This window comes from Papaver somniferum, chromosome 11 (genome assembly GCF_003573695.1).
Source record: "Papaver somniferum cultivar HN1 chromosome 11, ASM357369v1, whole genome shotgun sequence".
NCBI classification, from domain to species: Eukaryota; Viridiplantae; Streptophyta; class Magnoliopsida; order Ranunculales; family Papaveraceae; genus Papaver; species Papaver somniferum.
The window spans coordinates 9,408,526-9,432,392 of NC_039368.1; the positions used below are offsets into that span (position 1 = coordinate 9,408,526).

At 37.4% G+C, this 23,867-nt stretch overlaps 3 protein-coding genes and 1 non-coding gene across 4 annotated transcripts; 3 read left to right on the forward strand and 1 right to left on the reverse strand.

The window, feature by feature from the left end:
- Window positions 1-9,979: 9,979 nt before the first annotated feature.
- On the forward strand, window positions 9,980-17,752 carry LOC113322234 (phosphatidylinositol-3-phosphatase myotubularin-1-like). The gene is made up of 19 exons (XM_026570291.1): window positions 9,980-10,328; window positions 10,431-10,499; window positions 10,682-10,756; window positions 11,142-11,213; window positions 11,503-11,572; window positions 12,047-12,096; window positions 12,953-13,242; window positions 13,414-13,487; window positions 13,568-13,631; window positions 13,862-13,927; window positions 14,083-14,182; window positions 14,269-14,382; window positions 14,702-14,871; window positions 15,419-15,503; window positions 15,713-15,940; window positions 16,049-16,108; window positions 16,219-16,283; window positions 16,381-16,660; window positions 16,927-17,752. Exons 1-19 carry the CDS (start codon window positions 10,173-10,175, stop codon window positions 17,449-17,451), a joined length of 2,613 nt encoding a protein of 870 aa, XP_026426076.1. The 5' UTR covers window positions 9,980-10,172; the 3' UTR covers window positions 17,452-17,752.
- TRNAC-GCA lies at window positions 12,756-12,826 on the forward strand. Its single transcript has one exon. It is a non-coding gene; the product is annotated as a tRNA-Cys (tRNA).
- A 617-nt stretch (window positions 17,753-18,369) lies between the features above and the next one.
- On the forward strand, window positions 18,370-20,959 carry LOC113322235 (leucine-rich repeat receptor-like protein kinase PXC1). Its single transcript, XM_026570292.1, has 2 exons — window positions 18,370-19,934; window positions 20,028-20,959. Exons 1-2 carry the CDS (start codon window positions 18,641-18,643, stop codon window positions 20,702-20,704), a joined length of 1,971 nt encoding a protein of 656 aa, XP_026426077.1. The 5' UTR covers window positions 18,370-18,640; the 3' UTR covers window positions 20,705-20,959.
- Window positions 20,960-20,985: 26 nt separating this feature from the next.
- Window positions 20,986-23,617, reverse strand: LOC113322237 (uridylate kinase-like). The gene is made up of 7 exons (XM_026570293.1): window positions 22,901-23,617; window positions 22,661-22,793; window positions 22,465-22,518; window positions 22,269-22,360; window positions 21,820-22,055; window positions 21,499-21,672; window positions 20,986-21,421 (listed from the first exon to the last, which is right to left on the reverse strand). Exons 1-7 carry the CDS (start codon window positions 23,533-23,535, stop codon window positions 21,324-21,326), a joined length of 1,422 nt encoding a protein of 473 aa, XP_026426078.1. The 5' UTR covers window positions 23,536-23,617; the 3' UTR covers window positions 20,986-21,323.
- Between the last annotated feature and the right edge of the window lie 250 nt (window positions 23,618-23,867).

Here is a 23,867-nt window from a genome sequence, read left to right on the forward strand (position 1 = left end):
GTCAATCTGGGGATCATAGCCTGGGCAAACCACATCAACCAGAGGATGGGTTTCTAACGACTGAACTCCTTCATGGACATCATTAGGCTCGGGAAAACGAGTATGAAGGTAATCTTGTAAAATGGTCGAGGCACAGATATCAAGTCCTAAGTGTAGGGACTTTATGAGAGTTAAAGGTAAGGCACTAGGGAAGTGATAATCACCCCCAAACTTAGAGTTTTCAGTGTCTCTAGATAGACCTCTAATTATTTCTTGAATTTCCGTATCTTCAGAGTCCTTAAAATATTCAAGAGATTCTTCTAAGTTATTATCAGGTAGTGCATCTTTACTCATCTCTACGGGTCTATCTTCTTCTTCCAAGACTATTGTTTCTAAGTCGCTAGACTCTAAAACAGTATTTTCGAAATGAACCCGTTCCTCTAAACCACTATCGGCTTCGTAAACAGGAAATACTACGTCGTCTAAAACGGTGGTATCCCTAATCAAATCCTCGTCCATTTGAATAGGTGAATAATCATAAAAATTATTTGGATTTGAACTAGAAATAATATAATCATTATACAACTCAATTGGATTACTAGACTCCTGATCACTATGCCTACATATTTCAGATTCTTCATTACTGCTATCCTCATCATCATAGTACGAAAATGATTGAACCTTATCTAAATAAGTAGTGTCTTTTATTCTAACCTCGTCCTCTAAATTAGGCAAATATTCACTATTTACATCAAGGGTAAAATTGGAAGCACTATTTTGGAAATTTAGATTTTCGAGCAGCATTAGCTAACTGTTCATTTTCTGCCTCTAAACGTGCTTGAATTTCACTGAGTGTAACACTTATACTTTCACAAGTCTCATTGAATATCTTAGACCGCTGTGTACTCTCTTCTCTTGAACTAACTGCACGTTCATACTCCCTTCGAATTTGTTGGTAGGTTTCTTCTAAAGATTGAACAGGTTTAGAAATGTCATAATCAGGACTAGTTTTTAAGTAATTTTCCAAAAACGCATGACTAGTACTATAATATTCCTGATTTTCTTGCTCGTAAGACCAATTCGTGTGTGGATAATAATTGGGCTCACTATGGTACGAACCATAACCTTGAAAAGGTTGGCGTTCCCAACTACTATTCCCACCATGGTCATAAAACTGATGATGTCCATATTCAAATTCAGGTCGATACTCATTGTATTGGCTTCTATCATACCAGTTCGACATTCTTAGTTGCAAGGGAATTCTACACAATCACAAACAAGGCCGACTCGACTCCACCAAAACAAACCTAAAGATTTCTAGCAAACAAAAAGCATGATGGCTCCACTTAGATTGTTTCTAGACCAGCTTCTATCTTTCGAAAGGGAATTCGTTGCAATTTGAGCAAACCCCTCTGGAATCAATCTGAGTCAAAGTAAGTTGAATAGAGGCGAGGGAAGCTTAGTAGAGCTTTGATACCCAAGGCCTCACCGCTATCACAAGGCGGCGCAGTCACGCATTCAACTCACAGAAACCATCATGAACTTTGGAGTGTGCTTAAAGAGCAACCAATATTTTTCGAACGAGTTTCCTATTAAGCTCGTTACCCTATCGGTCTCGTTCTATTCCAAATTTTAAGCTTAGGTTCGCGTTCGGTTTCGTTTTCCTAAGGCGGGCAAGAAGAGAACGGTGATGAAATCCGAACCCTTATCTTGTTTAGGCCAGGCCTTGCCCTTTACTAGGAAAATAAAGACAGTCCGGTTCGTCCTCAAACAATTATCACCTTAAGGCAGACAGTAACCCACTTGCAGGAGATTCGCGGGTGTTTCGATTGGACTTACCTCCCGTACCAGACGGGCGATGAACCGTTGTCGTCGACTCGGGCCACGACTCCTATGCCGTGTGCGAACCCGAGGGGCCGAGACGATATAGTAATCGTCGTCCTTCCCTGTACACAGTTTATATAATAATTTTTTTTTTTTAATAATACCCTTCCGTAGGGTTAAAAAAAATAAAGTCCAATTGTTTAAAGTCTAAAGTCCAAAATAAATAAAAAAAAATTACAGTTTTCCTCACACACTCTAAAAAAAATTAAAAATTAAAAATTAAATCCTAAAATTGTCCTTTTTTCTTCTCTTTTCGCTTTTCGCTTTAAGCTTTTTCCTTTCCAAGTCCTTAGTGCTCCACTTCGAACCTGTAAATCAAAGACAAAAAGACAAAGTAAAAAGGAACAAATAATTCTAAAAAAAAATAGTAAACCTAAAAAAAAAAATTCTACCTAAGCACAAATCCGCGTCGGCGGCGCCAAAATGATTAAAGATTTTTCATGGTTGTAGTAATGAGGTTCAAACTCTCGGACTTGTGAAGGATAATTTTTTAGAAAATAAATATATATACAAATATTGACAAATTGGTAGAGAGGTACTGGGACTAAAGATTCGGCCATTTTTCATTTTCAAGTGGTTCAGAATTTAATTCTAGGCGATTATAGTTCAAAACAAAACAAATCTTAACTCTAGTTTATTGCCAAGATAGATTTTATAAAATATTACTTGTATTTCTTAAGCATGGCATATCAAAAATCCCTAGGACTAAGCATAAACCATCAAATGAAATCACAAATAATTAATTAAAATCTTAATTCAATTAAAATTGGTGCAAAAAGTAAATATAGAATTAAATAAAATTACCCCAAGTATGAAGTTTGGCCTCCTCCATCGTCCCAGTGTTGGGGTTTAGCTCCTCATATTAATCATAGTCTCAAAATATATTATTATTGCTCCAAAGTTGATTACAAATGAGTAAACAATGCAACAGAGAAATCGCAACAGCAGTTTCTGTTGCGAAGACGATGTTGGACTGTTACAGAGAAACAAATGGTGACGGAAAATAAAGTTCTGTGGCTGAATATGCTGTTGCGAAGATGAAGAAACTGTTGCGATTTGGATGAAGAAACCGTGGCCGATTCCTTGTTCTTCAGAGCAGCAGCAGCAGCAGTTTCTCTGTCAATTTTTCTCTCAATTCCTATGGATTCTACACTCCTCCTCTCGACCCCAAACTCTCGACAGCCCTTCTACTCGACCCAAGGAGTCCTTTTATACCCAACAGGCGCGTTTAATCTCGCCATAACTCGAGATAATCTTCATTATTGCCGCTGTCCAAAAATAGGGAATAATTGCCAAAAATAGAAGACTCTTACGTACTCTTGCTTCCTGCACACTCCCAATTGCCTTTTACACGCCTCAGCACTCGTCCAATGCTAGTATAACTCCTCCATGCACGCTATAACTCCAGTTTTGCTTGCTTACAGTGCGTGTTGCTCTGTTTTGGTTTGGTGAATCATCACGCGTTTTCCAGCCAATTCCGATCAAACCCACTGACCAAAATGTCTTCCTTAGGATATATCACATCTTCCTACCAAGTTTGAGCCATTGAATCGCACCACAACACCTTCATTTTGTCGATTGAAATTCTGCCAGTTGATGAACCAATTTTCCCGCCAAAATCGAAATTCAAATGAAGAAGAGGTGTCCTGGGGGTGCCCTTAGTAATTAGGTTACCCCTTATCCAAAAGCGAGAGTCCGAATAACACTTGTCCTCCGGGTGCCAAAATCAATTTTTCGAGCCAAATTTTCCAAAAAATGTTTATTTCCTAAAAATACATAAAAACACAATATTAGTACAAAAATAGAGTTCCAACAATACGGACATTGAGGACAAATTAGACACAAAAATGTGTCTATCAGCGGACTTTAGTTCTGGTTTTCCTGAGCAGCAAAGTACGCATACTTTGGTTCAAGGAATAAGGACTTATACACGTATGAGTTACCAAACAATGTTTATATCCAACCATGGTTATATAATCTAAACTCTCATTTCAATCATTGAAACATTCTTAGAGGACGTTATATAGTTGTTGTTCACACACTATTTTTCTTCAAAACAATTTTCAAGTAATTGAAACTTAATATGACTTTGGTCACTAGTAAAGATGAGCTTGGACAAAGCGAAAGCTTACCAACACATATTTCGAGAAATAGATAAGCGAGATAAACTCGGCTCGAAATAGCAAATGTGTATAATCAAAGTTTATATAGTAAAACTAATTTTGTATCAAGATAGGAGATAGAGTAAATAGAATTTTGAGTGATAGATAGTTCAAGTCTCCACATACCTTTTAGTCGATGGAGTTCCACCAGTTCCTTGAGTAGTTCTTCGTCTTTGTATGATGATCGCCATGGAGTCTTGAGCTCAACTACACTTTCTGTCCTAGTTCGAGTCTTAGCTATAAGTAGACTAGAAATCAAGACTTATAGTTTTGATCACTAACATTGACAAACATGCTTGATATAGCAAAGCATGCGAGTTCGACCGAGCAATGCTCTAACAAAAAGTAAAAGTGTTGGCATCTCTGATGATGATCTTTCTGAGACTGATTCTTCAGATGAAGATCTTGACAAGTCATTCTCATTGGTCACAAGACAGTTTAGAGATCTTCTTTCGAAGAGAAGTAAACGGCTTACTAGAGGCAAACCTAAGTCATCAGTTTAACCTCATAATCGTGTTCCTCCTAAAAACAGGGATTTTTACAATACTAATGACGAGGATATGCCATAATGATTCAAGTGTAAAGGTTTTGATCATTTTGCAAATGAGTGTCCCAATCGTAGAAAGTACATTGGAAACAAAGGTCTTGCTGCAAGTCTTGATGAAATGTCTGACCATTATGATTCTAATGAAGACGAAAAATCAAATGTTGCACTCTTCAGTGAAAATATTGATTTGATAATTGTAGCAATACTTTCATCAACCTCGATATTCTTCCAGAAAAAACTTCAACCACATTGGAGGATAAAATGGATTTATCTCTGCTCTCTGGAAATTCTTCTTCAAATTTTGCAGGTACCAATGTGTGTCTAGCAGCTTGCACAGATATGATGTATAAACATTCCTCCAGTTTGACATGTTCCTATTGTACTCTTAGAGGTCATGAGTTATCAAAATGTTTCAAGTACAAACATAAGATAAGATATGTCAACAAACTTCAAAGAAGAGCAAATCGATTAGCTAACAAGCTAAAACTTGTTCAAGAATCGAATAAGGTATGTAATCTTAGTTCCTCTTCAAAGAAGTTAATATCCAAAGATGTGTCTAGACCGTTTAGAAAAGGATATTGGTATGAATAGTCAGTGAAACAGAAAATTAGGAATTTCATTCAAGAAAGGTATGGTGGACAGATTGTTGTTCACCCCAGCAAAAAGTAATTGTGTTGGTTAAGTGTCTTGTTTCACACGCATGGTTCAAAAGAGACAAGAGTTGGCACTCCACAGCTTTAGAAAAAAAGTGTTCTTTCTTTGTTTTGTTGTTAATCTTTTGGAATTCTTCCATCTTTTCATATCTTATTGATATTGAAAGGACTCTTCTCTGTTTTATCAATAAAAGAGGGTTAAAATAGACAATTCTACCTTTTATAAGGCAAGAGTTGTGCGTACGAGAATCCTTTAAGTGTATAAAAGTTATGTAACCCTACATTCCCTTTTCCTTCCCTGAGAAACTTTTTTAATCACAAGTTTGCTTGTAGAGCATGTTCTAAGAAATTCCTCTCACAAATCCATATTGTTATGGAGACTCCAAGCATCATAACTTCTGGTGGAAAATATGTTAATATGATTGTTAAGCTATCAATCATGAAGGAAAAAGACATTCCTCCTGTTCACTCAAACTTGAAAAAAAAGAGGAGGAATGTGAGAAAACCAAGAGCTGTCCCTTGAAATCTTCAGAAATTCTATGGTGTTCTTGAAGAATTAAAGGAATTAAGAAAGGAAGTGCAATAAATAAAGGCTTTTCTGTTTAAGACTCTTGAGATTCAAAAGGCCCTGGTTCGACATCAGTCAAGAAGGTTTGTTGATATCAACTCTTATCTTCATGAACCTTATGTCCCAATTGTTGTTGCCGACAAGGAGTTCGGGGACGATAAAGAATTTTTCAAAGGTATTGATATCTAGGAAACTTCTTATGAGAATTTATTCCTATGTCTTAAGAAGGATAACTAGGATTTGGAATAACAATTTTTTTGAGTACACATAGCTATTTCCAACATTTTTCATCTTGCAATGTTTTTAGATTTATTTATTTAAATTCTAAAGTTTATTTGGAAGATGATTTTGCAGTATTAATCTTTATGGTTTCATATATTGCAACTTGTTACTGGATATGTGTGTTTGCGTCCGTGAACTATGATTGTCCCATACATGATCAAAAGTTAATTAAGTCTATCATATGTCAGTATGAAAGTATTGATAAAAGATTGAATGAACTTTTGACAAACAAAAGTTAAGCCTATTATGTCATTATGCAAATATTGATGGAAAATAGGATGAACTTTTGTTTACAAAGATCAAGTCTATTATATGTCATTGTGCAAATAGTGATGAAAAATATAATGAATCTTTGTCTATTCTGCAGTATTGGTCTTCCCTAATCCATATCTTTATGTAAATACTGTGCGACTCCATAAGTTTTCTTATGTGAGCGCATTTCCGATTAAATTAATCATGGGTTCTCTTGTGGTTAATTTAATTGAGATTTTTGGATACAAATTCATGTTTCATGTGATTTACTAATGTCCAAAGAAATCCTTCTTTTCTTGTGAAAGTAAGGTCGCTCTTGTTGTTCTTTCGGGAATGAATGCGGGGGAGTTCTTAATTGAACTTGTGCCTAATTGCCAAATCTTTGTGGGGAGTGCGGCTATGGAATATAATAGGGGTTATCTTGTATCTTTATAAACTCCTTGATGAATGCATTTAGTTTCGGCTATATGATTGCATCTAGATATGTGCTTTTCTTTTGGTCATGGAGTATCTCTATGAAAATTTCATTAGGATCCCACTAATTTTCGTACCTTTGCCAATTTTATTGACAAAAGGGGGAGAATTAATGTGTAGTTCACACTACAAATACATATGATTTTCGATCATTATGTAAGGGGGGGTGGGGGGGGGGGGTGGGGTGGGGTGGGTGGTGGTTTTCATGTGATATGAAGTATTGACTAAGGGAGAGTGATACATATCGCCATAGTATTTTTGTTAAAGTTTTGATACAATTGAACTTTGATGCTGCATAATAATACTATGACACTGTATAACAATGATTGAGAGCTATTGTTTTCTTATTGTTATAGCTACGGATATTCAACAACGATGATGCTGAACTGAACATCTTTAGAATCATTTGAGTACTTAGAAGTGACGAAGATTTCGATTAATGTTGAAGAAAGAAGGAGATCAAGCATTTGGATGAGAAGCCATAAAGTTTATTTATTTTGTATTCCATATATAATGATAGTTTTGTCACTAAATTGACAAAGGGGGAGATTGTTAGAGCACTGCTCGGTCGAATTCGCAAGCGTTGCTATCTCAAGCTTGTTTGTCAAGTTTAGTTGACAAAACTATAAGTCTTGATTTCTAGTCTACTTATAGCTAAGTCCCGGATTAGGATAGCAAGTGTAGTTGAGCTTTAGACTCCACGACGTTCATCAAATGAAGACGAAGAACTACTCGAGGAACTTGTGGAACTTCATCGGAAAAAGGTATGTGGAGACTTGAACTTATATATCACTCAAAAGTATCTCTATTCTATCTCCTATTTTAACGACTCAAAGACTTCATTGAGATTGTGAAGCCATAACCAATTATTTTCTCTGTAGTTGCGTGATCTGATCTTGTTGTTTTGTATCGTGATTGAGTACAATCATAAGATTGGATTGAGTTATATCTCCGATAGGAAAGATAGAAAATTAGTCACAAACACCTTCGTCTCATCGTTTGTGATTCCACAATATCTTGTTTCGTTAATCGATTAAGATTATTATGAGGTGATTGATAATACTAGGCTGTTCTTCGGGAATATAAGTCCAGGTTATCAATTGGTTCGTGTTCACCTTGATTTATCAAAAGACGATACAAAACTCGTAGGTATATATGTGGGAGACAGATTTATCTATTCAATAGACTTTTATGTGTGATACATATTTGTTTATCAAATCTTCGACTTTGGGTCGTAGAAACTCTTAGTTGTGGGTGAGATTAGCTAAGGGAATCAAGTGCGTCGTATCCTGCTGGGATCAGAGACGTAAGGACCATGAATGTACCTTGAATCAATGTGAGATTGATTAGGGTTCAACTGCATTCCAGACCGAAGTTAGCTTTGTAGTAGGCTAGTGTCTGTAGCGGCTTAATACATTGTGGTGTTCAAATCTTGACTAGGTCCCGGGTTTTTTTTTTGTATTTTGCGGTTTTCCTCGTTAACAAAATTCTCGTGTCTGTGTTATTTCTTTTCCGCTTATATTTTGTTATATAATTGAAATATCACAGGTTGTGTGTTGAATCGATCAATTGGTAAATCCAACCTTTGGTTGTTGATTGATCCTTGAACATTGGTCTTTGGTACCTTTCAAGTTATTTCTCTTATATCCAATCAGACTCGCAAAATGTTATTTGTTTGATTGCGGATTGAATTGAGAGATTGAGATATAACTCTTTGATATGCTTTTTATTAAGATTGAGTCTGACTGTCTAGTTGATTCTCTTGAAAGTATATTGGAGTTAGTCCATACAAATTGCTAAGCGAAATATTGGGTGAGGTTGTTAGACCCCCGTGTTTTCAATATGTTTTTGTTGTTTGTAAATATTTTCAAACTTAATTAATCTCTGCAAATTCAAGACAATTGGATGTCATGCATGTTGAAAAGAACATAATATATCTGGAACTTTTATGAACCACAAGGATAAGTCTAAGGACATGGTTGCAGTGTAAAGGGTTCAAAATTATTGAAGTTAAAGCCAAGCTTGTAGTCGAGGGAAAAAATGGAAAAGTAGAGGTTCCCTGCACCTTATTGCATGTTTAACAAGTAAAGGAAGTCGTCTGTAAAACTCTTGCATGTTTAATATCCTAATTGGTAACAGTGGAAACCGGAAAAACAAAGCATGCTTGAAAAAGTTTAATTGAAGGGTCTAAATTCTCATGATTATCACATTCATATACATGGCATGATTTTTATTTTTTATAATATATACTTTCAAAACGCATAAGCCCTTGTGTAAGGCAGTTTAACACTTATCGTTTTCTTTTTCAAAATCATTTGTACTAGGGTAATTGATCGTGCTGAGCTTCTCTCATGCACAATCGTGTCTTGGAATCGATATGTATGTTCGAAATATACGTCCCACATTTTTTTTTTGTTAAAATGACTCAAGATGTAGTAACCTGGCAGAAGAAGCATGTTCAATTTAGACTGACTTAGTCAAACAAATGAGAGCGATATCTTTAAGGTACTGGTCCGGCAGTCTACGACAAGCGTTGCGTATCCAGCTGTACTTAAACAAGAATACAACAATCGGGTCGTGGAAGTTACTGGAATCAAGCTATAAATGATATCAATCGACTATCTTATAACAACATTAGAGCATCTCCGATAGAAGGTGTAAAAAATTTTATGTGAATTTTTTATTTAGTCCTTTTATTTAAATATAGGATCTCATATCTAAAAAATCATCTCAAACGGTGAGAATTTTAACTTTTGGAATTAAAAAAAATTGGTTAAAAACATAACGTGGAGGTGCAACCGAAATTATAGATACATCCAAAACAAATTAATAACCTATTCTCACAATCTTTATCATCATCATGTCCCAAGAGTTAAAAGAAAAAATTAATTGATTGAGAGGAATAAATAGACCAAGCAACCAAGACTTAAATCCATTATTAAACCAACCACCATATTAAACCAACCACCGCCACCAATTTCAAATTCATTTTTTTCATTTAAATTGATTGGACTCAAGGTGTTAAAGTTTCAAAACCGTATTAAAATCAAATCTATTCTTATTCAACAAACTATGAATTATTATTAAACCACCCCCCACATTTTTTTTTTAATTTTTTTCCTCAAATTCTTATTTCTATTTTGTATTTAAAAAAAAACTAAAAAAATCCAAAGAAAAGGCCAAGTATAAAAAACCGAAAAGGCAGAGCAGAAGAGAAGATCTGTTGGCGGGGGCGGGGATTAATCACGTGGGATAACGCAACCATTAACAACTTCTTCTTCCCTTTCCACCACCGAATCGCCACAACAACAAATCACTCTTTCTCTCTCTCTCAAGAAAAGCAAAGAAAGAATCGCCACCGTCGTGGCGTGATGGGGTCAAGACCGAGACCGATTCGATCATCATCACTACGTGAATCATCAACATCACAACAATCTCAACATTCTGATTTCGATTCTGATGAATCTTATTCTGATAAGATGGAAGGTGCTGGTAGTTGGGATGTTCTTGATTGGACTAAATTCGCTGTATGTCTTATCTTTCCCTCTTCCTCTTTTTCGATTTCTAGGGTTTCTTTTTGTTGAATTTGTTGAAATTAACAATGTAATTTTGTTTGTTGTATGTAATAGCCAAAATCGAGGTCAATTTCTCATGATATGGGCGAGTTCTTATACTACGGCGAAGATGTTAAAGAAAAGGTACGTTCTAATTGTCTTTTCATCAATGAATTTGTGCAATTAATAGGGAGGAACGTAATTGCAGTTATTTGTATGCCCTAGAAAAAGTGTAGTCTAATTTTGACATTTTCTTCAGTTTAGTTGTGAAAGAAACCCTAGAATTAGAGAGCTTATTGGTTGAAATTTGGGGGTTTTGTTTACAGGGGCAAGGTGTTGTTCTTGTAAATACAGATGAGGCAGGTACATTGTTGGTGACTAATTTTCGCATTCTCTTTGTGGTAAGTGAATTGAGTTTTGATGCAAGACTACCTTTCTTCTTAAATTTGTAGTGTTGCATGTTTTTTTGGTTTAGTTAGTGCGTCGGGTTTGTAGGTTGCCGAATAATTAGTTGAATTAAGAGAACTGTTTGTTATGCTCCTGCATAATTAGTTAAACGATGTAGTTGTTTTAATGGTGTGTTTCTAGAGTTTGTTTTGTTGGTTTCTCGCTGATAAATTGTCAAGGTTGTTGATTCTCTGCCCTTAGCTATAGGATGCCAATGCGTGGATATGGAAATATTGTCTTGACTGTCTGAAGGAGCTTTTTCTGGAGTTAATGTATTTTAATTGCTTCTTTCTTTGTTATGCTCCTGCATGATTTAATTTTGTGTTTTACTTTTTCTAGAGAGAAGGAACCAGGAACATCATTCCACTCGGAACAATACCATTGGCAACAATTGACAAGTTCACCAAACTAGTAAGTTCTTTTGAATGCTTCAAAATAGTGTTTTTTTAATCATGTTGATGCCATTTATGCTGGCCCTCCAGGGCATTGGTGTCATAGAACTATATTTTTTTTGTAATTATTGCTGCAAGTTTTCTATTGCCATTAATCTTTTGACTAACAATTATGTCGGTACACCACCTATGCTACATGACCAACTCACCTATACATGACTTCAGTTATGTCCCCATGTTTCATCATGGCCGTTTACTACGTTATGAACATTGTCTCTGCCTTGTTACTTATCCCTCTGTGATTTTAGGTGGCAAAGTCCAATCCAGCTCCTCGTCAATCTGATAAGACGCCTTCTCTCAGACTTCTGCAGGTTACCGGTACGCCCTTGCACTAGTATATTTACTTTCCATTTGATATGCGTGCATAATCAGATAGCATCTGAGGCTCAATAATGCTACATTACGTGCCATACTTTTTTCTGTTTTTATCTCGATGGTTTGTTTATTTTATGGACAAGAGGTCAAGGAGATTCTAGTTTGATGATTGTTTGCCTTCTTTTGTACTGAATGAGAGCATTTGCACAGTGGATCTTCTCACTCTTTCTTCTTGCATCTTTCTATACTTTCAATCAAAAAGTACTGCAGCCGTTCTCTGAATGGTTTCTGTTTAAGTTGCTTGGATTTTCAATTAACAAATTTTTTTTGCTTTAGCTGGTTAGCTTTTTGTGTCAAGTTATGCAGTGTAGTTTGGGTTAATCTGTTGATGCACTACCCTATAACTATGAGACTACATCTTAATCATCACCATTTCTCAGCTCCATCATTGTTGATATCTTTGCTATTGGTTTGCAGGTAAAGATATGAGAATTATTGTCTACGGTTTTCGCCCTCGTACGGAACAGGTAAGCCAAATGCATGAAAATGTTTTTTAAATTATTATGATATCTGAAGTAATTGTTAGATTCAACTTACTGTTTTGAGCAAAAAAAAGGAAAGAGAAAATGAAAGAAATCTTAAATCTAGAAATCTAGCTCTCCCCACGGATCAGCACTAGTCGAGAATGATTTAAATTCTTGTATTTTTTCGATGATAAAAAAGACCTCCGGCGGGAATTAGATTTTGCTTTCAGTCCTGCCTTTTCTTCGAAAATAGAGGAATGAGTTGACGGATTCATCGGATCCTAGTTCGGGACTGACGGGGCTCGAACCCGCAACTTCCTCCTTGACAGGGCGGTCCCTCTCCTGAAGTATAGAAGTGAACACTTTTAGGTGTTCCTTCTTAAACTGAGAGCAGTAAAAGCAGTATAGATATAGAAAAGGCAAGGAGTAAGTCTGAAGTGTTTCACATTTTTAGGTGTTCCTTCTTAAACTAATCTGAAGTCTCAATAGGGGGAAGTTTTTAGGTGTTGTTTATTTTGAGAGTTGAGATACCGTACAATCAATCAAAGGGAATCAACCGGGTTAAAAAAACGGTTTTTTTAGGTTTTGGAAGGGATAAAGACGATGAGATTCAAGAAATGATAAAGAAGAGATCGTTCCCTCTATTTCATATCCGTTTGTTTGGCGGCATGGCCGAGTGGTAAGGCGAGGGACTGCAAATCCTTTTACCCCAGTTCAAATCCGGGTGCCGCCTCATCTACAAAAAATGAGAAATACTTTCTTTTTTTGCATTACTTTTTTAAGATCTGTCTTGATTCAAATTGAACATGATGCAGTTGCCATTTTAATAAAAACGATGGATGTCTTTCAACTCTTGCAGAGACGTGCTGTCTTTCGTGCATTGGGGATATATACAAGGTCTGCACAATTGTGGGATTTTTATGCATTTACTTCTGGGTCTATAAAGGTCAACACTAGCAACCCTAAGGTGCGGTTACTGAATGAATATTTTCGGCTGCTTGGAAATGGTTCCAATCAGGCATCTGTAAATACCATTGAGGATGGGTCATTTACCATATCTAATGATTTGTGGAGAATAAGTGGTGTAAATACTAATTATGCACTGAGCTCGACGTATCCGTTTTCCTTCATTGTCCCAAAAAGTATTAGGTAAGCTGTTTCCATTCTTTACTTCTTTTTGCCTGCATTTTTGAAATATGTATGAATAGGAAAGATGTTACTAGAACTTGTTGGAGGTTTTCGAGGCCTTTAAAGTGCTTTAAGATGTGCTTAATTGTGAAATCTTCTTGCCATAACAACTTTATTTGTTGGTGTTATTAGAGATGAGGAAATTCAACAAGCTTCTGCCTTTCGGGCAAAGTGTCGGTTACCTGTCATTACATGGTGTGACCCAGGTCCGTTTTCATATTGGTACCTGTTGCTATCCTTTCAGTCTTGATGAGTAATGCTGATCTAACAATGTCTTATGCTGTAGTTAAGGGAGCTGTTCTTGCACGTTCTTCACAACCTTTAGTTGGTCTTATGATGAACTCAAGAAGGTGGGAATTTTCTTTACTTACCTTTATTTCTTACTTCTTAACACGGTATTACTTGTTACATCTTTTCAATGACCGGCCATTAGTAGTGTGTTCATAAGGTAATCCTAAGTGCTAAATCCTAAGTGGATGTATTTGTACAAATGTGGATGTTTTCTAATGTTGTTGGATTATTTTGTCTATGAGTCATTTTTTGATTTTTCTTTGTTGACTTATATTGTTCTTAAATTTAGCAATGTTGACGAGAAGCTTGTAGCTGCTCTTTGTACTCAAATTCCAGGTGGGAAGGGACCCCGGAGGTACTTTCTCTCTAACTTCGGTTACATTTGTTTTTCTTGAATATAACCTGGTCAGAGTTATGTTGATGAGTGCAATTTCACTTTAAACATTTTCTTCTATGCTGCCATCTTTTATCTCTGTTTTCTATTGCTAAGTGATTGCATCTTCTTTGTAGAAAGCTTTACATCGCTGATGCAAGACCTAGAAAAAATGCTCTAGCAAATGGAGCCATGGGAGGTGGCTCAGAATCATCATCCAACTATTTCCAGTCTGAGGTATGTCTATGGTTGGGAATCTAGCGTCTCATATAATTTTTTTTCTTATTGTGTGCTAATAGTTTATGTGCTTGTCATATTACCAGATTGTTTTCTTTGGTATTGACAATATCCATGCCATGAGGGAAAGTCTTTCTCGCCTCAGAGATTACGTGGATACTCATGGTGCAACTTCTTCAGATGGAATGTCATCATTCCTGGTTAGTTATCAGACAGAATTTTGTTTGACTTATTAACATGTCATATTTGTTTTTTTCCTGTAATGTTTTCTTCTGCATGCACTATTTCATATGGTAATGAGGGTTAATTGAACTTTATTTTGATGCTCCTAATCTCTTTAGCGTAATTCCATCTGATACTTTATCATTCACGCTTTGTAGTTGTCTTTACTGACCTACCTTTATCATGTATCTTGTTAACTTTCTGAGAATTTTTTAAAATTCATAATTGAATCAATGTAGCGCGTCCCTTATAGTGTGACTTTTGGGTTTTGAATGTTTGTATCTTTTCGATCAACAGAGAAATGGTGGATGGACATGGGGAGGAGGCAACCTTAGCAGTATGTCTGCTTCAGTTTCTACTCTTGGGGACAGTGGGTGGTTAATACATGTTCAGAATGTTTTGGCTGGTTCTGCCTGGATTGCTGCACGAGTGGCCCTAGAATCAGCGTCAGTGCTTGTACATTGCAGGTTGGAACTTTTCCTCTCCTTTACTGTCTTCCATCCTTTGTCTATCTTAACAATCTGCACCTACTGAGATTGCCTCTCTAATTTTTCTACTAACCATTAGCTTTTGATCATTTATTTTGAGTGCCCCACTCCCTGTGTTGGTCTGTTGCTAAATAGCTATGCTTGAGTATCAGTGGCTCATATGAGAAACGGCGGATATTTTTTTATCATGTGCACCCTTGCTTCCGATTTTTCTATCACAACCATTATGTCCACAACTAGTACACACATCTCGTCACTAAAATTGGAAATCTGCAGGTTGTGATGCTAGCTGTTGTGCGTACTTGAATTGTTCGTGTTTAACATAATATATAGTTATATATGCATGGCATTTTTAGATGTTACAAAATACGACTAAAATGCAAATTCATAAGAATTGAAGCGAGTAGTTTGTTTGTTTTGAGGTGCTCCATGTTCTTCTAGCTTAACACCAGTGTCTGACACCGACACATGTATATGTTGTTCATACACAGTTACTAGTGTTATAACGAGCTAGTTGTTGTTGCAGTGACGGATGGGATCGGACCACTCAATTGGTCTCACTTGCTAGCTTGCTGCTTGATCCATATTATCGCACTTTTAAAGGATTTCAGGTATTGCACTCAGACTACTGTATCTATTGTTACTTCGGACATGAATCCCCTTGTTTGTCAAGCTTCTCTTTTTTTCTTTTAAATCGGCGGCTAGAGTGTGTTTGTTAATTCAATGTATAGTTAAAATTATGATCAGATTCCTTAAGCCATCACTCCATTACACATGCTATTAGTTTTTTGGAACTACATTTTCTTTGTCTTCCTCCCAGGCACTCGTGGAAAAAGATTGGCTTGCATTTGGTCATCCATTTGCAGACCGCATGGGGATGCCAGCAGGAAACAACAACTTGTCTTTAGAGTTATCCCGCCATATTTCAGCTAGTAATATCCCTCCAGTTTCACCTGGGCGACACTCACAAGGATCTCCATTCTCATCTCAAGCTAGTGCTTCTAATCACCAACAGACATCAAACAATGCCTCTCCAATTTTTGTACAGGTGGGCATTGATAAGTTCATTCCATCAAGTGTTTGTGGACATTTAATGCTGTTATGTGCTCCTAATGTCTTTCAAGTAAATTGCTTATGTCTTATGATCTTTTTCCAGTTTATTGATTGCGTCTCACAGTTACTAAGGATGTATCCATTTGCTTTTGAATTCTCATCGGTATGTATCTTTCTATTGTTAATACTTCAATATTTCCTTCCATTACGGAGATTCCGGGCTCGTCTATGAAAACTAGTTGCTCACTTTATCCATAAAACATGGTGGTCCAGGTATTCTTAGTTGATTTCCTTGACTGCATGCTGTCGTGTCGCTTTGGGAACTTCTTATGCAATAGGTATTTCTGCCATAAATTTTAAACCTAAATGAACAGCTCTTGTTTTAACTGCTTGAAATCGTGTTATAATATAAACTGATGGTTTATTCAAACACAGTGAAAAAGAGAGGGAGAAGTCTGGTGTTTTCGACTCTTGTGGGTGCTTGTGGGAGTACTTGGCTGATTTACGAGCTTCTGAAGGAAGTTATCATGCACACTGTAACCTCTTTTATGATGCCGTGAAACATAATGGTCCACTACTACCTCCAGCCGCAGCATTAGCTCCAACTCTCTGGCCGCAATTCCATCTTCGATGGGCCTGTCCCTCAGAAGCCCAATCTGGGGAGCTTGAAGCGCAATGCCGGAATATGGCCAAAAAGTTCAATGAAATGCAAAAGGTAGTAATTTTAGCTCGTGATCTCCTTTCTGCTTCCTCCTTACTCTTCTAAATATGCATCAATCTGAACCACTTGTCAATTATATTGCACCTCATGTATCTTTCTTTTAATCTGATTTGGTTTTACTGGCTGAACTATCTGAAATAGGTTATGTTGTTATGCGCTCTTTCTTCTCTGCTGGTTTTATCAAAAGACGTACACCTTTGTTATTCATTATTGTTAAAATTAAAATTTTGTTGCTGGTTGCTTTTGATTTGAGAATGCAGGCAAAGGAAGTGGCAGAAAGGAAAGCTAGGGAAATCACAAACAATGTGGAACAATTAACTACAGAACTGCAAAGAGAGAAACATATCAGCAACTCAGCCATGGACATGGCTAAGAAGGCCTCCAAGGAGAGTGCTTCCATAAAGAGAGCGATCCAGTCACTGGGTTGCAAGGTTCATCTTTCCAATAATGGCGATTGTGCATTAGATTTTAGTAGCTTTCCACGGGATACACAGCAAAGAGTTTCGCCATCTCCTTCAAAAAGAAATCCAGATGGTAATAATGGCCAGTTTGATGAGAAATCTAATCTTTCAGTTTCAATATCAGTAATGTCAGACAATGACAATCCAAGCGGTTCAGTCAGTCGGCCCTGTGAAAACCTTTGCCCATTACGATCAAGAGAGGGTAACTGCAATTGGCCGAGCGCTGGATGTGCACAGCTTGGAAGCCAATATATTGGATTTAAAGCGAACTTTGAAGCATTTGATAAACTTTCAATTCACGACACTTATTTCGGATCAGGTTAGGAAGAAGCTCCTGGAATTTCCTAGAGCGCGGAATAGGCTTTGTACAGATAGAAGAAGGTAGAGAGCTAGGTAAATGGATCATTTTGTTCTTTCAACCATGGTAAATAAGTTCAAAATTCATCGTATTTATCAGCGAGTGAATCCCTGTGTCCATAAATTCACTGCTTGCGGTTCGGCCCTGTCTACTCTTAATAAGGAATGAATTTTGTGTACAGATTGCAATAATGTAACCAACTTATTTGTAAATCCATTTCAATTGAGAAATTTAATGTGAAGAGAGAAAGCAGTACTCTTATGATTATGTTCTTCCACCGTAAATCTCGCCGTAAACACTCGCACACATATCACTGCACTTTTGTTTTCTCTACTGTTTTTATGTTCCCTTCTTTGCTGGAATTCTGACTCTTAAAGGGTTTATGTTTAGCTGTTTATTGAATGCACCTTCAAAACTTGGGGACCAATAACTTCATCCATACAAATTGATGATGTGTTTTTTACAGGGAGCAAGTGGTGGTTAATGAAGGGATGGTCTACACTCATTATGTCTCGTTATTACCCATAATAAGCTATGATGTAAATTACAAGCTAAGTAGCGTTTTGTCCTCTGTGTGCATGTTCATTTTTTGCATCTCAATCATTCCAATAGAAAACCCTAATCTTTAGACAAAATCTTCAAAAAACAGAACCCCAAAGACAATCTTGGCAGTTGGCTTACACAGTGTTCTTTGCTTCTTTTTTTTTGGGTTACTTGGTTGATAATTCTGTTGGGAGATAAAAATTAAATGGTGGCCCCTAATTACAGTCCTGTGATAATTACCTTTAAGAAAAGGAAAAGAATTAAAAACTGAAAAATCAAAAACCAAAAGAAAAGGTAAAAGGAAATTCTCCCTTTGGAGGTATTTCTTTAATAGTGTGTTGTTCTGCTTTACTCATTTCAGTAAGTTAAGTGGAAAAACAATAATCACCTCCAACAATATATCTTTGCCCCACTTCTCATTATACCTACTTAAGTAGATAGAGAGTAAGAAATTTACAAAACATAAATATTGAATTCAAATATCAAAAGCATTCACCTTTGAAGCCTTGGAACTTCAATATATTCTCTTCTCTTTAGACTTATCTTTTCTTTACTCTGCTAATATACTAGTACTGCTAGTAGAAGTAAGGGCAGGAGTGGTTCTAGCAAGCTATGGCTTTCAGTAGAATCAGAGCTATCACTTTATTTTTCTTGTTTTCACTTTCTGCAGCTCAATTCAACAATGACACAGACACGCTGATTCGGTTTCGCTCTCAGACGGATACTCATGCCAGCCTCCTCGCAAACTGGACCTCTGGAGATGCTTGTACCTCTGCATGGAATGGCATCAAGTGCATAAATGGTCGAGTAGCATTTCTCGTTCTTCCTTCTTTAGATTTACGAGGTTCAATTGATTCATTGGCTAAACTTGATCAGCTCCGAGTGTTAGACCTCCATAACAACCGTCTCTACGGTTCTGTTCTTGCCATTACTAATTGTTCTAATCTCAAGCACCTTTACCTCTCTAGAAACGATTTCTCAGGAGACATACCTAGTGAAATTGGATCTTTGAATCGTCTTCTCAGGCTTGACATCTCAGATAACAATCTCAAAGGTCCTATCCCTGATGGGTTCTCCAAACTGACCCGTCTCATTACTGTTCGCCTCCAGAAGAATATTCTCTCAGGGCCGGTTCTTGATCTCTTTTCGGCATTACCCCAGCTGAAAGAGTTAAACCTGTCAAACAATCAGTTGTACGGACAGGTCCCGGAGGATTTACAGAAGAAATTCGGGGAGCGGAGCTTTGATGGCAATGCAGGTCTTTGTGGATCCACCCCACTTCCTGTTTGCTCGTCTATGAGTCCTCCAGTACCTGATCAGTCTGTGGTTCCTTCAAATCCCAGCTCCTTACCTACAAAGACTGACGACAGAGAAAAAGGAGAGTCTCGTAAAGGCATGAGTACTGCTGCAATTGTGGGGATTGTCGTGGGAAATGCTGTTGTCTTACTGGTAATCACGTCTTGCGTTGCTGCTTATTTCTGCAGGAGATATACCAGAGAAATGAGGGAAAAGAGGAGAGAGAGAAACTTTTCTAGTGAGAAGAAGGTTTATGCAGGTGTTAATGGAAATGGAGAGAGCGACCCAGATAGAAGTAAGCTTGTATTTTTTGACCGGAGAAAGCAATTCGAGCTGGAGGACCTGCTCAGAGCGTCTGCGGAGATGTTGGGAAAGGGAGGCTTAGGGACAGTTTATAAAGCTGAGCTCGAGAATGGGTCGATCATAGCAGTGAAGAGACTTAAAGATGCCAACCCTTGTTCAAGAAAGGAATTCGAGCAGTACATGGATATGATTGGAAAGCTCAGGCATCCCAACATTGTCCGACTTAGAGCCTACTACTACGCCAAGGAAGAAAAGCTTCTGGTGTTTGACTACCTTCCTAATGGAAGCTTATTTTCACTTCTCCATGGTTAGTGTATTTGCAGAACACTCTACAAAGTCCCTTTCTTGGTGTTTTCCTATTAAATCTGATATTTTGTCTTTTTTGTTGATGCAAATTCAGGAAACCGAGGGCCAGGGAGAATACCTTTGGACTGGACAACAAGAATCAGCATAGTGCTGGGAGCAGCGCGCGGACTGGCTAAGATCCATCAAGAGTTCAATGCACTGAAGATACCACATGGGAATGTTAGATCATCAAATGTGCTTCTCGACAAGAATGGTGTAGCTTGTGTATCTGATTTTGGGTTGGCTTTGCTTCTCAACCCAGTTCATGCCACTGCAAGATTGGGAGGATACAGAGCACCTGAGCAAGCAAAAATCAAGAAGCTATCTCCTCAGGCTGACGTTTACTCCTTCGGAGTTTTAATATTGGAAGTAGTTACAGGGAGGGCTCCACTGCAATATCCTTCTTCGGCTCGTAACACAGAGAGACAAGACGTGGATGTAGACCTTCCAAGATGGGTTCGGTCAGTGGTCAAGGAAGAGTGGACGGCTGAGGTATTTGATCCGGAGCTGCTGAGGTACAAGAACATCGAGGAGGAGCTAGTGGCAATGCTACATGTGGGATTAGCTTGTGTCGTGGAGCAAGTAGACAACAGGCCCAAAATGTCAGAGGTTGTGAAGATGATCGAGGACATTAGGGTGGAGAAATCACCGCTGGGGGAAGATGATGAATCTCGCCCTTCAGTCTCACCTTCACTCACCACTACTGCCACCACAGCAACTGAAGACGCTTAACTACCTATTTATTGATCCGTTACTTCCAACTTGCCCTCTATTTCTCTTTGGATCTGTTTATTCAGCAATTGGCATCATCTTCTTCATTTGAGCCTTCTAGTTGCCAACTGCTTGTTGACACAACAACCAAAAACCTGTTAGCTATGTACTAGGTTTATTTAAGATAATGTTTGATACCTGTACTGTTTCCAGAAGCAGAAAAAAAAGTGTGTATATTCTAATTAACCAATAAACGGAGTATTTGTCTCCAATCTTCCTGGCATGAAAACGATAAAAAAAGATATCGAAATTTAAACTTTACTAGTATTAAAACGAAACAGCATGATCCGCTACAACCCTTTTGCTCTCCATACCCTCGAAACCATCTCTAGCAATAGATAATCCAGACTTGATTACTTTCGCTAACATGAAAGCGTTACAAAATTATACCAAAGATAGTTTACACAAAAGATATTACAAACGAGAAGCAGTGGAGAGGGAAAATGTCCTTGGTGAAGGGTTCCGAAAATGTCCTGGTAAAGGGTTCCTTACTGACAAGAGCTTCAAAAAACGAGAGTGAAATTCCGTGATATTGACAAACCAAACAATTTTTGATAAGATGATGATACTCCACCTTTGATCAGCTAATTGTTCCTGATTGATCTATTAAGGTGCCAACTTGTTCTCCACATAACGCTTTGGATATGTTACCAGGCTCGTGAAGATTAAAGAGAACAACTGCAAAAGAAAAAAATATAATTAAGTTAATAACAATGAGTTACTGCAATAAGAAACAAAACTGAAACAAAACCAACCAGGAATTCCGTTCTCTTCACAGAATGATACTGCCATCATATCAATGGAGGTGACTCCTGTGGAGATCAACTCCCTGTAAGAAATGTGTTTAAAAGCCCCACTGCTGCTGTCTTCGGAATGGCAATCATGGACACCATCAACATTGGTGCCTTTTAGTACAGCCTCAGCATTAACTGAAATGAAAAAAAATGATTCAAGATTACCGTAGAGAGCAAGCAAAACAATAGAACCCAATAAAGGTGTGACGTGTGAACACTGGATATCCAACAGGAGATGAAAGAAAAACTTGCGAAAATATTATTGTGAGAGGTTGTTCATACTTTCGGATGCTCTCAGAGCTGCTGCGGTATCTGCGGTGAAGAGTGGGTTTCCCGTTCCAGCACCTACGCCCCCGAATATGACAACTCTTCCTTTTTCAAGATGCCGGATAGCTTTTCGTTTGTTATAGGGCTCAGTAACCTGTTGCATTGGAAATGCAGATTGTACACGTGTCCGGACATTCAACGCCTCCAGTGCAGATCGAAGAAGTACAGAGTTCATCACCGCTGCCAACATCCTGGTACCATTACAGTTACAACACGCTCAAGTTAATATCTGCGGAGAACATGTTAATTTGCATTGCGCTTGCGCTATCTAGGTTTTGAACACTCAAGTTAATATCTCCGAATATATCGGTTCAGGTCTTCAGCAAAAAAGTAGATATTTAACATTACTATCAAATTACATGATTACACCACAACCAACACATGATTAATGATTAACCACATACCCTAATTGATATGCTGTTGATCTCTCTAGGCCAGTTGCAGCTACCCAAGTATCTCCACAAAAGAAGTTACGACCACCTAGAACAATTGCCACCTGAGACAAGCGCATAAACAGGCATCTCAATGCTGAATAAGATAAAGACAGATAAAAGAAGTTCGCAAATGGCAACATTGAAAAGTGTTGTAGTCCTGCTATACCTCAACGCCAAGGCTACAAGCCCTTGCAACTTCTCTAGCAATCAGCAGGGTAACCTAACAACAGAAGATGCAAAAGTTCAATCATTTACTCCATAATTCACAATAAACAGGATAAGCTACGAAAATATCATTCAACATGCAACACATAAAATGCAACTCCATATCAATCATCTTCCATTTTTATCACAATCAATACCTTCGGATCAGTTTTGTGCGGACCTTCCCCAACTAGAGAAGCACCACTTACTTTAAATACAACTCTCTTCCATCTAGGATTCGCCAACTGTATTAAACCAACACCAGCACTAGGAGGAGAACATACTTGAAATCTGCCAATTACACATAATGAAAACTTCTTCATATACAAGAAGATAACAATATCAACAATCCAATTCTACAAATCAAAAGAAAAACGCACAATGCAGCTTTGTTATACCTGTTAGATTGCCTAATTGGTTTGGGCGAAGACACAGCAGCAGGCAAATTAGTGGAAATATGTTCAATTTTTTCAAACCAAGGCCATTGACAAATAATAGTACCACAGGCATTCATTCTTTGTAACTCAACTTTATATCTTTTCTTCATATTATCAACTTTATTCTTACACTGCTCAACACTCTTAGCACCACCACCACCATTTTGTGATGATTCAGATGATTTATTATGCCGAGTAACAATAGCTGCAATTTCTTCCCAATCTCTACCACGAAGAATACCTCGATTAAGTTTATGAAATTTATCTGTATATGCATTTAACAAACACTCAATTGATAAATCATTCCATTCTTCTCTATCTTTTCTGTTATCTGGTTTATAATAACCCCCAACTGGTACACTATGGATAGTACTGGGAGTGGTATTGGACCTTGTTTTTTTGTATAAAGGAGTTTCATTTCTCACTTCTCTTTGGATTCCATTACTGGGTTCTTCTTCTTCTTCTTCTTCAATTCTATTGCGTTTCTCAGTTTGAGAATTTTGTCCCCTTTCTTCTCTATTGACAGAGAAGAAAAACGAAAACTTTCTAGGGTTTGCTTCGTCAGGGAGAAGAACGAAATCTTCTTCAGAAGCCATGGAATTTGGAATTTCTTTCTCCGGGGAGAAAAAAAAAGTTAGGGTTTTTGGAGAAAACCAGAGAGAGAGACGGAATGTTAATGGCGTTAGTCTAGTTGAGCCGAGCTGGGGCCTAAAGCAGTAAAGCTTACTTAAAAGCTTAACGGTGAATAGCGACTGTTAACTTTTTGACTGCTGAATTGTCATGTTGACTAACGGCTCCGTTAACTAGTGTGCTTTTCCGTTATTCCTTCCGTTTCAGGAAAAAAAAAAAATACTCACTCGTTTAATTTCGCCCATTTGTAGGCATAAAAATAAGATAAAAAATAAAATGGAAGTATCACTTTTTCTGA